Source organism: Hypomesus transpacificus, chromosome 21 (genome assembly GCF_021917145.1).
Source record: "Hypomesus transpacificus isolate Combined female chromosome 21, fHypTra1, whole genome shotgun sequence".
NCBI lineage: Eukaryota > Metazoa > Chordata > Actinopteri > Osmeriformes > Osmeridae > Hypomesus > Hypomesus transpacificus.
The window spans coordinates 10,337,895-10,352,386 of NC_061080.1; the positions used below are offsets into that span (position 1 = coordinate 10,337,895).

The window sequence follows — 14,492 nt, forward strand, 5'->3', positions numbered from 1 at the left end:
GACATGGTCTGAAGCCCGTTTCATACATCTTGATTAAATATATTTGTTGTTTTAATCAGTAACTTTGGCAACCAACCACGTGATATGGCCAGCTCCAGTACAATCCATCTTTCTCATGCGAACTCATCAAACCTTAACTAGCACTACGGTTTATTATATGACAACGACCGCCGCCAACAGGCCGCCGCGGCTCTCCAGGCTCAGGAGGAACAGGCTCTCCAGGCTCAGGAGGAACAGGCTCTCCAGGCTCAGGAGGAACAGGCTCTCCAGGCTCAGGAGGAACAGGCTCTCCAGGCTCAGGAGGAACAGGCTCTCCAGGCTCAGGAGGAACAGGCTCTCCAGGCTCAGGAGGAACAGCCTCTCCAGGCTCAGGAGGAACAGCCTCTCCAGGCTCAGGAGGAACAGGCTCTCCAGGCTCAGGAGGAACAGGCTCTCCAGGCTCAGGAGGAACAGGCTCTCCAGGTTTCGAACCCATTTTACCCCCGTCCTCTCCACAGGAGACCGACCACCTCTCTCAAACACCACCTCTCTCAAACACCACCTCTCTCAAACACCACCTCTCTCAAACACCACCTCTCTCAAACACCACCTCAGCCCAGAGCTTCTCTGAGCAGAAAGAAATCTGATGGCACAGGGAAGCGGTGTTTACACTGAGGCGTGAACACAATTACATTTAGGTCCGACTGTTGATCTTTAGACACTTTTAATTTAAGTATCGTTAATATAGACCAAGTGAGGATTGATAGCGACACACAAATGTTTAAGGCTAACTGTCTTCTGCATCGGTGGGCCACGCCAGGACTAGGCTTGTCTCGTCACAGTGTTTACGAGCAGAGGAAATGACCGAGGATCATTTGAGATGTCGGGAATAATATCTGTGATGGCAGGAGGTGGAGACATGACCCCAGGGCACCACAGACGCACAGAAATGTAAAACACATCCTAGCTTTAGACTACAACGAGTAAGACAATGTTCTCGAGAGGACAAAAAGTTCAGTGTCTTTTAACAAAAAAGTGATAACGGGCATTTCCGTTAAAGTAAGTAACTGCGTTTCCCACCGGGGTAAACAAGCATCGTCAGTCGGCCGTCTTTCCACCCGAGGACAGTTTCACATCGACGTCATACTAATCATCATCGCTTTGCATGGAGTCTTCCTCCCCATTCTCCACGATCTTGATTGGCAGGGTGATTCCCGGATGGGCCTTGCGCTGGTGTTTGAGGAGGGTGGAGGTGCGGGTGAAGCCCTGCCCGCAGGCAGAGCAGCGGTACGGCCGCTCTCCCGAGTGGGTCCTCAGGTGGGCCGTGAGGTCGGACAGCCGGTTGAACGTCTTGCCACAATGCTGGCAACCGTGCGGCTTCTCCCTGACGTGCACTAGCATGTGCTCCTTCAGCCTGCCCGGCTGGGCGAAGCTGCGCCCGCACTCGGAGCAGGAGTAGGGCTTCACGTCCGAGTGCAGCAAGGCGTGCCTCTTTAGCGCCCCGGAGTACGAGAAGCTCTTTCCGCAGACGGAGCAGTGGTACGGCCTCTCTCCAGAGTGAACCTTCTGGTGGTCTTTCAGGTGGCCACTCTGGGTGAAGGTCTTGTCGCACATGGAGCACTTGTAGGGTTTCTCCCCGGAGTGGATCCTCATGTGGATGTGCAGCGCCGAGCGCTTCAGGCAGTCTCTGCCGCAGAGAGGACAGATGTGCTCGGTCTTCTTGGAGGTTTTGTCGGCCTGCTGGGGGGCTGAGGCCTCCTCCTCTCCAGGGAGTCGGTGGCGCTTGACGTGTTTCCGGAGGCATCCGGAGAGAGCAAAGGTTTTCCCACAGATGGGGCAGATGTAGGGTCTCTCTCCCGTGTGGACACGCATGTGGTCGGTCAGGGCAGACTTCTTGCGGAAGCTCTTCTCGCAGGCGGAGCAAGGGAAGGGTTTCTCTCCTGAGTGGGTCAGCATGTGGTTCTGTAAGGAGCACCTCTTCTGGTAGCCTTTCCCACACAGCCTACAGACGTGGGGTTGGAGTGTGATGCCGTGATGGTTGGAAGCACCATCCTGGAGGTTGATACCACTGGATCCTGGAGGAAGTAAACACAGTTGGAGAAAACAAAACAGATTAAGCACGATGAGGCAGGTGAGGGACACAGTACATGCAGGAAATATTGAAATAGTAAAATTGTACTACAGAAAAAACGATGTGAAATCTCAGAAAAATTGCCTCACCAAGGCCAGGGACATCAACCATTGTTCCCCCAGAGAAGACCACAGCACCAAGACTGTTGTCTTCATCCTCCTCCTCCTCCTCCTCTTCCTCCTCCTCATCACTGTCATCAAAATTCACTTCTTTCTTCAGACTAAAGTCCTCTGGCTCCTCAGGCCCATGCTGCGGCCTGCTCTGGTCACCGTGGTTACCAGTCTTCAGCGTGGGGGGGGTCAACCTGGATTCTGACAGCCAGGAAGTAGAACAGCTGGACTCCAACGCCTCCTGCCCGTCATAACCAGTGCGTGTAAAAGGAGAAGTGAGGAGGAGAGCCAAAGTCCCAAGCCCAGACCTAGGCCCAGACCCAGAACTAGGCCCAGAACTAGGCCCAGGCCCAGAACTGGGCCCAGGCCCAGAACCGGGCCCAGGCCCAGAACCGGGCCCAGACCCAAGCCCAGGCCCAGACCCAACCCCAGGCCTGTCCCTGGAGTGGATCTGCTGGTGTCTCTTCATACTCCCCAGCTGGGAGAAGCTCCTCCCACAATCCTCACACTGGTAGGGCTTCTCTCTGGTGTGGGAGCGCCGGTGACACTGCAGGTAGGACGTTTCTGAGAAGCCTTTACCGCACACATCGCAGACATGGCGTTTCTCCCCTGTGTGAGTCACCTGGTGCTTCTGCAGGGCCGACAGCCTGAAGAAGGTCTTCCCACACACGCTGCAGCAGTGCGGCCTCTCTCCTGTGTGCGTGTTCAGATGCTCTCGGAGACTACTTATCCTGGTGAACCTCTTGCCACATGCAGCGCAAGGGTGGGGTTTCTCTCCTGTGTGTGAGCGCTCGTGCCTTCTCAGCGCCCCCTGGTGACTGAACCTCACGCCGCAGTCTGAACAGGAGTAGGGTTTCTCCCCCGTGTGAACCTTCTCGTGTTCTTTCAGGTGCTCCTTCTGGCGGAAGTGCTTCCCACATGCGGGGCAGGGGTAAGGTTTCTCTCCTGTGTGGGTCTTCATATGCATCTGGAGTCTGAAGAAGGATGGACACTCCCTCCCACACTCAAGGCAGCGGTGGAACTTCTTCACTGTCTGGTTCTCCTGCTGGTTCTCATGATTGCTCTTCTCACCTTCTCCTTGAGAGCACACACACAGGGACACAGAGAGAGAACACACACAGATTTTTCACAGAGTTTCCACCTGAAACCCAACAAAAGCTGTCCTAATAATCCAAACCTATCCTCACACAATTGACTGTGTCAGACTGACCTGATTGAAGAGAATCCCACTCCACTTCCTCTCCGTCAGAGTTGATCAGACCCCCTACAGCCTCCTCGTCCTCTTCGCTTCCTGCCTGGTCTACACAGCTACTGTCCTGTCGCCTTGGCGACACGCTGGATTCGGAATCACGGCATTCCTATAACACAGAAAGATCAGAGCGCAGTTTAAGCCAAAGACCCATACACCGAAACCCTCTGATGATCAACAATCCCAGTCTCCTACCGTGTGTGTGACCCCCGCTGGGGCAGCATCGGGGCCCAGGCCCCCGGCTCCTCCCCCGGAGGTCTGGCTCGCGGTGCTGCAGGGGCCCAGGGAGTTCCGCTGGTGCCGACTCAGATTCTCCACCAGCGTGAAGCGCATCCCGCAGACAGAGCAGTGGAACGGCTTCTCCTTGGTGTGAACCCTGAGGTGCTGCTTCAGCCGGGAGGCGATGTTGAAGCTCTTGCCGCACTCGGAGCAGCAGTGCGGTCTCTCCACGCCGTGGCTGCTCCTCTGGTGGTCCTTCAGCCTGGTGGACGTGGTGAAGCTTTGATCGCACCGCGTGCAGCGGTAGAAGTTCTCCCCCGTGTGGATCTGCATGTGGATCTTCAGAGACACCAGCTGGGCGAAGCCCTTGCCGCAGTGGGAGCAGCGGTAGGGTGTCTCCCCCGTGTGCAACCGCTCGTGCTTAACCAGCGTGCCCGAGTGGGCGAAGCTCTTGTCGCAGAAGGAGCACTGGTAGGGTCTCTCCCCCGTGTGCACCCTGTCATGGCTCTTCAGCTTGGCTGCCGTGGAGAAGCTCTTCTCGCACTGGCGGCAGCGGAACGACTTCTCTCCGGAGTGGGTGAGCTGATGCAGCTTGAGGTGGGCCACCTGGGTGAAGTCTTTCCCGCACTCGGAGCAGCTGTGGGGCTTGTGGCCGCTGTGCAGCAGCTGGTGCCTCTTGAGGTCTCCCAGGTGGGTGAAGCGGCTGCTGCAGTCGGGGCAGGCGTAGGCCCTCTCCCCGCTGTGCACCTTCTGGTGGGTCTTGAGGTTGGCCGCCTGGGAGAACTGCTTCCCGCACACGAGGCAGGGGAAGGGCTTCTCACCCGTGTGGGTCCTGTGGTGCAGCATCAGCTTGTAGGCGCTGGACAGCCGGCGGCCGCACTGTGAGCAGCAGTGGGTTCCCCTGCTCTCCTGGTTCTCCTGGTAGGGTTCACTTCCTCGTAGACTCTCTTCCCCTCCCAGTCCTGGGAACACAGACATGCACGTATCAGACAACATGAACATAGCGTACACCCACAAGCAGGACGTCCATCAACCATCTCCTACTCCACACCGTGATCATATCTCACCGTAAGAGGGATCTTCCTCCTCCTCCTCCTTCACCACCACCACCTGTCTCTCCCAGGCATCATCCTTGCTGGGCGACTCCTCAGACTCTAGATCTGGCTGGCTGGCAGATCCTCCCTGGCGTCCTGCCACGGGCCTCGAGGTCCCCCCAGACAGTAGAGCCTCCAGCCTCTCCCTCTGGCCCCCAGACTTCCAACCTGGACCACGAAAGCCTCGAGGCTCTGGAACAAACTTCCTGTTCCCGTCGTGGGCTCTCTGGTGGACCCTGTAGTTCACCCAGAGAGTGAAGCGCCTCCCACAGAGACCGCAGGAGTACGGCTCCTCTGCGGGAGCCGCGCCGTGTGATCTCGGCTCCGCGGGTCTGCCGAGGCCCCTCCCAAACCGGGAGCGTCGGAAAGGAGTCTTCCAGGCATTCATGCACACGTGTCGGGTCAGAGAGCGCCGTTGAGAGAACGTCTTCCCGCTCACAATGCGGCGGTTGGATATCCCCCTGGCATGGAGGTGCTCGTGCCTCGGATCAGACTCCGGCAGGGAGAAGCTCCCGCCCTCGGGTGCATCCTGGAGTTCCTGCTGCTCCGGCTCAGACAGACAGCTCCCCCTGCTGTCCGGGAGGGGGACGTGGCTGTTGGCCGTCAGCCTGTTCTCACAGTGCAATGCCATGTGGGACTTCAGGTACCAGAGACGGGAGAAGCGCTTCCCGCACTGCGAGCAGGGGTGCGGTTTCTCCCCGGTGTGGGTGCGGCGGTGCTGAATAAGCTGTCCCTGGCTGACGAAGCTCACTCCACAGTCGGGGCAGCGGTACGGCTTCTCTCCAGTGTGCAGACGGGCGTGGTTGTGGAGGTGCGCCGTCTCTCTGAAGCGCTTCCCACACACGAGGCAGGGGAACGGCCTGGCATCCGTGTGTGTGGCCTGATGCCGCCGTAGCTTGGATGGGTTGGGGAAGTCCTTCTGGCAGACGGTGCAGGCGTACGGACGCTTCCCGCTGTGGACGTAGCGGAAGTGAGTGCTGACCTGCTCCTGGCTGATATACGTCTTGCCGCACTCCAAGCAGCTGAAGGGCCTCTCGCCCGTGTGTGTCCTCAGGTGGACGGTGAGCCGGTGTTTGGTCAGGAAGCCCTTCCCACACACGGAGCAGCTGTGAGGTCTCTCCCCCGTGTGGGACATTATGTGGGTTCTGAGTGTGGACGGGCTGAGAAACGTCTTCCCACACTCCAGGCAGCTGTGGGGAGGTTTTGTCGTCCCTGACGATGCACGGCCATGCCGCCCCGTGGTTCCCGACGTGGAGGGACCCTCCTCACTGTGGAACCCACCGCTGAAGGGTTCTCCCGGAGGGGCAGAAAAGGAGCTGTGGAACCCACCGCTGAAGGGTTCTCCTGGAGGGGCAGAAGAAGAGGAGCTGTGATTAGGGAATTCTCGCAAGCCACAGAGGGAAAAGTTGAAGGATGTTTTAGTGTGATGTTTTGAAGGAGCAGGAATGTGTACGTTATTAACAGGGTTCATACAGATACTGTGTAATGAATCTCAAGGGGTCTCATTTATAAAACTGTGCGTAGGATTCTTACTAAAAGTGTACGTAGGCCAAAAACCCTAAAATGGCGTACGCCAAAGAAAATTCTGAATTGCGCGTACGCACACCTGTAAGCAATGTTCCCTTTATAAATTACAGATTACCCACAAGTGTGCCTACGTGAATCAGCATTCTACCCGGCCATGAACACGCCCATTTTTTTCCATAAAATGGTCAATGCAAAGCACCTCATGAATGATAATCTATATATCTATATTAATGACCATGGCACGTTATTTACGATGACTCATGGCGACCGGTGGGAACAAATCTAAAAAGCGCAACTTTTCAGACACTGTTAGCATATTGGTGGAGGCCCGAAAACCACATTATTTGGTGGCCGGTGGATCACCAATAAAAAAAACAGTGCGAGTGGCGTCAACTGTGCCAGTGATACCGCGAGTCGAGATTCAATTTGTCATCTGCGTCGCCAATTCCCACTGTCTCCAAATGTGCGTAGGCCTACGGGAGGGTCAGAGTTTGCATGGAGGACCGCACATTCTCCCGTCAAGTTTTATTTTTTTTATAAATCACAACCTTTGCCTAGAAAATGGCATACGCACACTTTCAGCCTCGTTTTGTGCGCAAAGTTTATAAATAGGGTGGGGTTTCTCTCCTGTGGACCCCAGGGCTTTCAAAGCACTAATTTGGGGATTTTCAAGGACTACAATCAGAGATCTCATTTATCAAACATATACTTTATTTACTTTAAATTAATCCTTATTAAAGCTACAAATGTTATTCAATTAAGAGCAGCGAGTTATTCTCTTTTTATTTTGTTAACAAATTAATTAACTTGCTAACGTTAATGAGACGGACAGCAGTGGTTTTATTAGATGGCTGTCTCTTTAAGACCTGACACACGTCACGGATTTGACACAAATCCAGGGTCAGATGGCTGAGTGGTTAGGCAATCGGGCTATTAATCACAAGGTTGCCAGTTTGATTCCGGGCAGCGCCAAATGACGTTGCCTTGCCTTGGGGGGAATGTCCTTGTACTTACTATAAGTCGCTCTGGATAAGAGCGTCTGATAAATGACTCAATGTAAATCTGGTTTTCTTCCAGCTCTTCACCTTCATTTAAGATTTTGAAACTCATTTAAGACATGGTCATTTTGACCATTTTCTGTTTCGTCCTTAAGTAGGCCTAATCAATACGGTACTGGCGCTGAGAAGAAGCGGCTTTTCTCTCTGTGTGTGAGTCGGGTTTGTGTGCAAAGAATGCTGCGTCAGACAGCGCTTCTTCAGAACCTAATCGATTTCTACTATGGCTCTCATCGTGCTTGAAAAACACTTTGATGAATTGAGAACATGATCATATGCTACAACACAAACCAAAGAATGACAGAAAAAAACGGATGGTGGTTGAATTCAATTCGCAAAAGGGGGGATGGGCTGAGGCGTTAATTTTGAGCGAAAATACCATATGTTTTATAGAAAAGAATTAACTAACCAGTTTCCCCACCAAAAGAGATGAGGGCAGTACTAACCAGTTACCTAAAGAGATGAGGGCAGTACTAACCAGTTACCTAAAGAGATGAGGGCAGTACTAACCAGTTTCCTAAAGAGATGAGGGCAGTACTAACCAGTTTCCCCACCAGATGAAGTCAGCACACCGACCCCATACTCTTCGTAGCCATCCTCCTCTTCCTCCTTCACCTTCATCACCAGCTCCATGGATTCAGGTCCCTGGTTAGGTGGGAGACATCAATGGATCAAAGAACTTTTAACACTTTGAATTTCGACTAAAAGTGTAACTAATAAAGCATGCATCACGGCAAGCAGCAGCACTTACATGGTGGCTTCCATTACTGCGAGCAGCACATTCATTTAATTAGTTTGATGTGTAATTCAACATAAGATTATCAATTGTGAAACGGTTAAACACTAACAGCTAAAAGCTCAGTAATGTGTTGATTTGATGCCGGTTTGCTACATCGGACATTGATGACTTACTCACTGTATTAAATATTTTTAGTTAAATACAAACTGGTCTCTAATCGCACAAACAAGCTAGCTATGGATAGTAGCCAACTTGTGTTTCCCAACCTGTATCTAGTTTTGATGGCTTCAACTAAGACAACCTGTTCTATGAGAAGCCTAACCCTTACTGTTAGTAAGTGGAGCTTACATTCTTCTTAAATTCTTCTTAAATTTAAGAAGCAAACTGATCAACTACATCCTTAGACTACTAAATAGCATCCGTGGACTCATCTGTAAACTATGAAACTGTGGTTTTCCCTGTGTGTTAGTAATCTGCACCGTGTTTCACAGTCAATAAGACGCTTGCATTTACTGAAATAAGATGCTACATTTAGGCCTACACCTTAGACATGTGTAGGTAGCTGTCTCTATCACTGCCGTAATATTGGGGTATGTCTAATGTGTAATTGAAAGTGTAAATAAAAAAGTTGTTTTCATGTTCCCAAAGATAGCGTAACTAATGAGGCATGTTTGAGATTTCACAACACTCTTTAAGAAAATAAAGATACACCAATTACAGAAGATCGCTAATACAGACACTGTACAATTTTCCCAGTCGCTGAATGCAGAAAAATGTAACTAGTAGCCTAGCCGCTATTCCTAAATGAGTAGATTAACCCAAGTCTCAGCAGTGAGGCTAGCCATCTGCGAGAGTTGATGAACGGAAGTTACATGAGTCAAATTACAACCATTCAAAAACGCGTTAATCTATTGTTGATTTGATCATATAAATGCATGTTCTTATAGTTAATGGTATTCAATTATATAATTTGGTTGTGAATATTAAACTAGTTATTTCTTCAAATCGCTCAAAAGGGTTCGACCTCCCTGCTAAAGCTAGAGCTAGCAGTGCTAGCACTACTGTAGCTAGTTGGAAGGAGCAACTGCATAGGGACAACATTTGCATTATTCTAGCTCTAATTACCACAAATTCACGACAATCATCTCACCCCATCCATCTTGAGTCGACCTCCTTTGATTGATAAATAGCTGTCGTTATCACCCTTTCTTCCTTCTCCTCCTACCGTCAGTTAACACGAGGCTAACGTCCGTGATTCAGGACTGAAAGTGTTCGGTCGTTGGTTAGGGAGCACATCAGAAACAGCATCATATTGTGGTTCGGAACATTTTCTGATAGAAATAATCCACGATCAGACATTGATGGCATTAATGAAATTATTAATTGATACAATGCAAAAAAGGGACCAGTTAGTGAAGCCCTCTCTCTGTCACTTTAGGGTGATCTTGTTTTTTTTCGTTTCCGGGTTACTCTCCTTTTCCGTTCCAGGTCATCGATTCGTTTTAATTTTTTTATTTTTTTTCAACATTGTTTGCAAAGACAGTGTTCAAGAATTACATGCCATTTACGTAATACAGGTATTTTCTGTCAGATTAAACATAAAAGATCTTTATTTTTTAAAGACGGCAGTAACACTTCAATGAATGAACAATATGGATAGGGATATACAACACAATATAAAAAATGACTAAATCAAATCAAATCACATTTATTTGTATAGCCCTTTTTACACGCAAGCATGTCACAGAGGGCTTCACATGCGCCCATAGAACTGCCCCTCAACCAACCTAAACCGTCAAGGAAAACAAGGAAAAACTCCCAGAAAAACTCCCAACGGGAGAAAAAATGGAAGAAACCTTGGGAGGAGCAATTCAGAGAGGGATCGCCTCCTCCAGAGACGGTTGTTAGGAGAGAGGAGCAGAACACAAGCTAAACACAGTCATACAGTGTCAATGGGTTTTGAAACACCAAAATCCATTGTTTGGCTTTATAGACGTTGGATGGGACCGGGAAACTCGCTGTTGGCCGTCATGGAGACTGGATTCCGGGTGACGACCTGGTCCAGCGTTTAGTTATTTTACAACTAAAATAAAATGAGTCTAACATCACTATAGGAAAGCATAATCACATCATTTCTCAAGTTATTCTGTGTTACCATAGATTTTATTTAAAATGAGAGAAGTTTTAATAGCTTTTTTATTGTTTTATTTAGAAATAGAGTCAAATAGAGTTTTAAGTTCAAAGAGGAATAATTTAGAATTGGGCTTGGATTGGAGTACTCTTGCTTTATGAATATGACATTTACCAAGTAGACATAATAATTTGATTGTGATGTCAATAAAGAGACAACCAGTATTAGAATTCAGAAACAATATAATTTTTCATAAATATGTACCAATTTGTTGTGGCATGTAAATATTTGCGTTGAAACATCATTCCAGAATTTCTGTGAAAATGTGCATCTACAAAAAAGATGGCAGCGAAATATCTGGTTTAAATTTATTTAGGTCTTTGAGGAGTATCATTAACCCTTTAACGCCTGTTTTTTTGTCAAAACTTTTATAGCTGATCTTCAGCTCGCAGGGCTGAAACCAACTATAAAAGTAACAACGAAATAAACGGAAGACACCTTTCGTTTGGTCCCTTAAAATAAGGACCAAGATCCTTCACACCAAAGACACAAGACATTTTCTGAATTATCTGTATTTATTATAAATGTCAAGAGCCATATTTCATCATCAAGATGCAGATCATCAATAATAATCCATTAATCTCGGATAGTGGGTACATAGAGGAAGAAGGCAGATTTAATTAGTACAGCCAAGACATCTGCAACCCCCCCCCCTCAACAATCCATGAGGCAATATTGTGATTTGGATCATAACAAAAATAGAAAATTATTAATAAATCAATATTGTATTTTTATTATTACAAGGATTGTGGCAAATTACACTGCATTGGGGGTGCCGGTTGTTTTTCAAAGGCAGGTGGGACAGAGTTGTTTGAAAACTGAGGATTGATCATATCAACTGCAACTGTTTCTATGATTTACTTATTTATAGGGAATTTTCTAGGTGCTAAGAAATCACCCTAGCAACACCGCATTCTCAGCTAACAGAAAAAACCCTAGTCAACAGCATCTGCAGCGCCGGCCTCTGGTGTCGGCCCCTGCCCGGGCCCCTCCCCCGGCCCCTCCCCCAGCCCCTCCCCCGGCCCGTCCCCCGGCTCCTCCCCGTGCACCCTGTCCTGGTGTCGGTGGAGGGCGAAGATGCGTGAGAAACCCTTCCCACACACGCCGCAGCAGTAGCGCCTCTGCCTGTGGGTCTTGACGTGCAGCCTGAGGTTAGAGGGTCGGGCGAACGTCTTGCCACACTGCTGGCAGCCGTGCGGCCGCTCCCCTGAGTGATTCAGCATGTGCTCCCTCAGGTTGCTTCGCTGCGCGAAGCTGCGCCCGCACTCAGAACAGGAGAACGGCTTCAAGCCAGAGTGCATAAAGACGTGCCTCTTTAGCGCCCCGGAGTACGAGAAGTTCTTTCCGCAGATGGAGCAGTGGTACGGTCTCTCTCGAGAATGAACCTTCTGGTGGTCGTTCAGATGGCCCCTCTGACTGAAGGCCTTCCCGCACAGTTTGCACCTGTAGGGTTTCTCTCCGGAATGGACCCTCATGTGGATCTGGAAAGCGGAGAGCTTATGGCAGTCTCTGCCGCAGATCCCACACACGTGCTGCCCGGTTTTTTTCTTCGGTGGTTTGGGGTCCTGCTCGTGTTTCGTAGCCAGCGAGTGTTTCCGGAGGGTGCTGGAGAGGTGGTATGCCTTCCCGCACACGGCACAGGCGTACGGTTTCTCCCCCGTGTGAAGTCGCATGTGGTCGGTCATGGAGCGCTTTGTGACGAACCGCTTCCCACAGACGGAGCAGAGGTGGGGTTTCTCCGCTTGGAGTTCAGCCCCCACAGGAGGAGCGTCCTCACCCCCTGGGGAGATGAACGCACCATACTCTTCATCCCCATCCTCCTCTTTCACCTTCACCTCCAAGAGCAGGGGCGATGAGGAGTTTTGCGGAGTTCCCTGGTTGCTGTGGTGAGGCTGCCTTGGGGCTACTGATGTAAACAGATCCTCCTTACTATCAAAACATTCACTGGCAGTTTCTCCTAAAAGGAAGAGAAGACGAGCTGGGTTGAAACCAGTTCACTCAGAAACCACAGAGGACGTTTCTGAAGGAGCTGGAATGTCAAAGTTACTCTTTTAGATGTTATGCTTAAATCTGGCTCAAAGATGATATGAGGGCAGTAGAAACCAGTAAACCCACCGATTGAATTCACCATAGCGACACCATGCTCTTCATCCTCCTCTTTCACCTTCACCACCAGCTCAGGGATTGGACAGGCATGGTCTTTCAGAATTCCCTGGTTACCAAGGGAGACATCGTTAAGTCTTAATTCAACAATTCATATCTAAACACAACACTCACCTTAATGATATACTGCACACATCGACAGAACCTGGGCTAAGTATGCTAACAGTAGCCAGCCCAGGATGTGAATGTCCAATGTCGACATTACATTTCCACTATCAATGCATATTGGTCCAAATTCAAGACAATCCTGAATACAAGACGACTCCACCCTTTTTAATACTTTTTTTGTGGGAAAACAGTTTTTGAAGAAGAAAATAACGTTTTCAATAATAAATACCGGCACTTGTAGCTTCTCTCTGGAGTCTGAATGCAAACTTGGTCCTAGTTGTTGTGCAAGTCCATTACGCTGAATCATTCTTCTACACCAGCCATAGCTTGCGTTGAAATCGGTGGTCGGTATGTTTAGCTCTTTGGCTATTTCCAAAGCCTTCAGTTGAATGACGGCTCTGGTAATTGGCATTCCATCATCCTGTTTTTCAGTTAGGTAGTCGCACACTCGCCTGTCAATCTCTTGGAAGCGGCCGCTCTGAGGACCGCGGTCAGATTTTCTCTGACTGTTCGCATTTTTAAGACGGTCTTTTTGGGTTCGCCATCTTCGAACATTACATTCCGTGACACCATGTTCCTTAGCTGCTCGAGAATTGTCGGATGACTCCGCTGCATTAATCACCACGATCTTAAAACTTGCGTCATAACTCCTCCTCGGTTGTTGGTTAACCTGACCTACTTTTGAGACACTGTGTTCAAGACGATCACTGCTGTGTTCAAGACGATCACTGCTGTGTCTTTCCATCTTTCAGGCCGATGGCACTGTACGCTATGTAAATACCGGTACTTGGCGTCATCAGTCTAAGGAGCAAATATGAGACGAACCCACTGTTTCAGAATTATAGGAAGAAAGCCACGTCTTGTATTGGGACCAAAACGGTACATATCTGACCTAAATAGCAACACTGTATCTGCAACTAGATACAGAGTTGAAATTACCACAACATCTACTACTACCTACTAACGTTGTCTAGTTTTACCTAGGGTGACCAGACGTCCTCTTTTACCCGGACATGTCCTCTTTTCGTGACCTAAGCTTTCACAACTATTACGCCCTTACAAGTTTTGGAAAGGGTATCTCCATTACGTTACACCTTCTTGAGCGAGCTCTGACTGTAGAGAGAACTGTCATATTGACCAGATAGTGCGGCATGCAATACACGACCCCCTCCGACGCAACGAAGTCTCCTCTTTTTCACAAACTCAAATCTGGTCACCCTAGTATTACGGTAAAACGTTTACCCATCTAGCTCAAACATGGCTATTATGTACTTCCCTAGCTGTAGCTTGCAGGCTATCACTGCAAGCAGCACTTCCCAGCTGCTACAACAGTCAACATTCACATAATTCTAGCTAGCCTACCAACGTCTGACTAATACCGCTCACCCCGTCCATACCGAGTGACCCTTTCGCGTGCTAAAGAGTTGGGATTTGCATGGGAGACAGCGGTAAGACTGTTGACAGCAGATCAAGTGGTTGCAGGTTCAAATCACTTTCTATATGTTGCTTTGTATAAAAAGAGCTGTTTGTAGGACAAATGAAACTGTGAGACAGATTCTATGAACTGAAAACAAACACGTGTCTTTTATTTCTATTTCAACTGTAAACCTGAATAACTGACGCATAAATAACGCGTCAGTCAAATACGTCATAGACGTGATGAACCTTCCCAGGAAACGCAACGGTCATGTGGTGAATTATGTCAGCGTCTCAATGTAGTCTCTGCCACACGCGGATTAAACCCACAAATAAGAGCAGAGTTTATGGTTATTAAACGTGATAAATAGACCCTTGATTTCTTTAGACACTCATGATGGTTATAATTTAACCTAACAACTTGATATTAGTTACACTTGTGCTATTTCTGGGTCACTATCTTTTCTGTAAACGGTCCTGACCATTAGAAATGGGAGTTAACAATGGCACC

The 14,492-nt window shown here is 49.1% G+C and overlaps 2 protein-coding genes across 2 annotated transcripts; both read right to left on the bottom strand.

The window, feature by feature from the left end:
- Window positions 1-381: 381 nt before the first annotated feature.
- On the bottom strand, window positions 382-9,560 carry LOC124483571 (zinc finger protein 850-like). The gene is made up of 7 exons (XM_047044064.1): window positions 9,254-9,560; window positions 7,907-8,009; window positions 4,756-6,126; window positions 3,665-4,650; window positions 3,431-3,578; window positions 2,200-3,297; window positions 382-2,054 (listed from the first exon to the last, which is right to left on the bottom strand). The coding sequence occupies exons 1-7, from the start codon at window positions 9,260-9,262 to the stop codon at window positions 1,126-1,128; spliced, it is 4,644 nt and encodes a 1,547-aa protein (XP_046900020.1). The 5' UTR covers window positions 9,263-9,560; the 3' UTR covers window positions 382-1,125.
- Window positions 9,561-11,158: 1,598 nt separating this feature from the next.
- On the bottom strand, window positions 11,159-14,408 carry LOC124483404 (zinc finger protein 3-like). The gene is made up of 3 exons (XM_047043847.1): window positions 12,795-14,408; window positions 12,410-12,506; window positions 11,159-12,251 (listed from the first exon to the last, which is right to left on the bottom strand). The coding sequence occupies exons 1-3, from the start codon at window positions 13,308-13,310 to the stop codon at window positions 11,230-11,232; spliced, it is 1,635 nt and encodes a 544-aa protein (XP_046899803.1). The 5' UTR covers window positions 13,311-14,408; the 3' UTR covers window positions 11,159-11,229.
- Window positions 14,409-14,492: the final 84 nt, after the last annotated feature.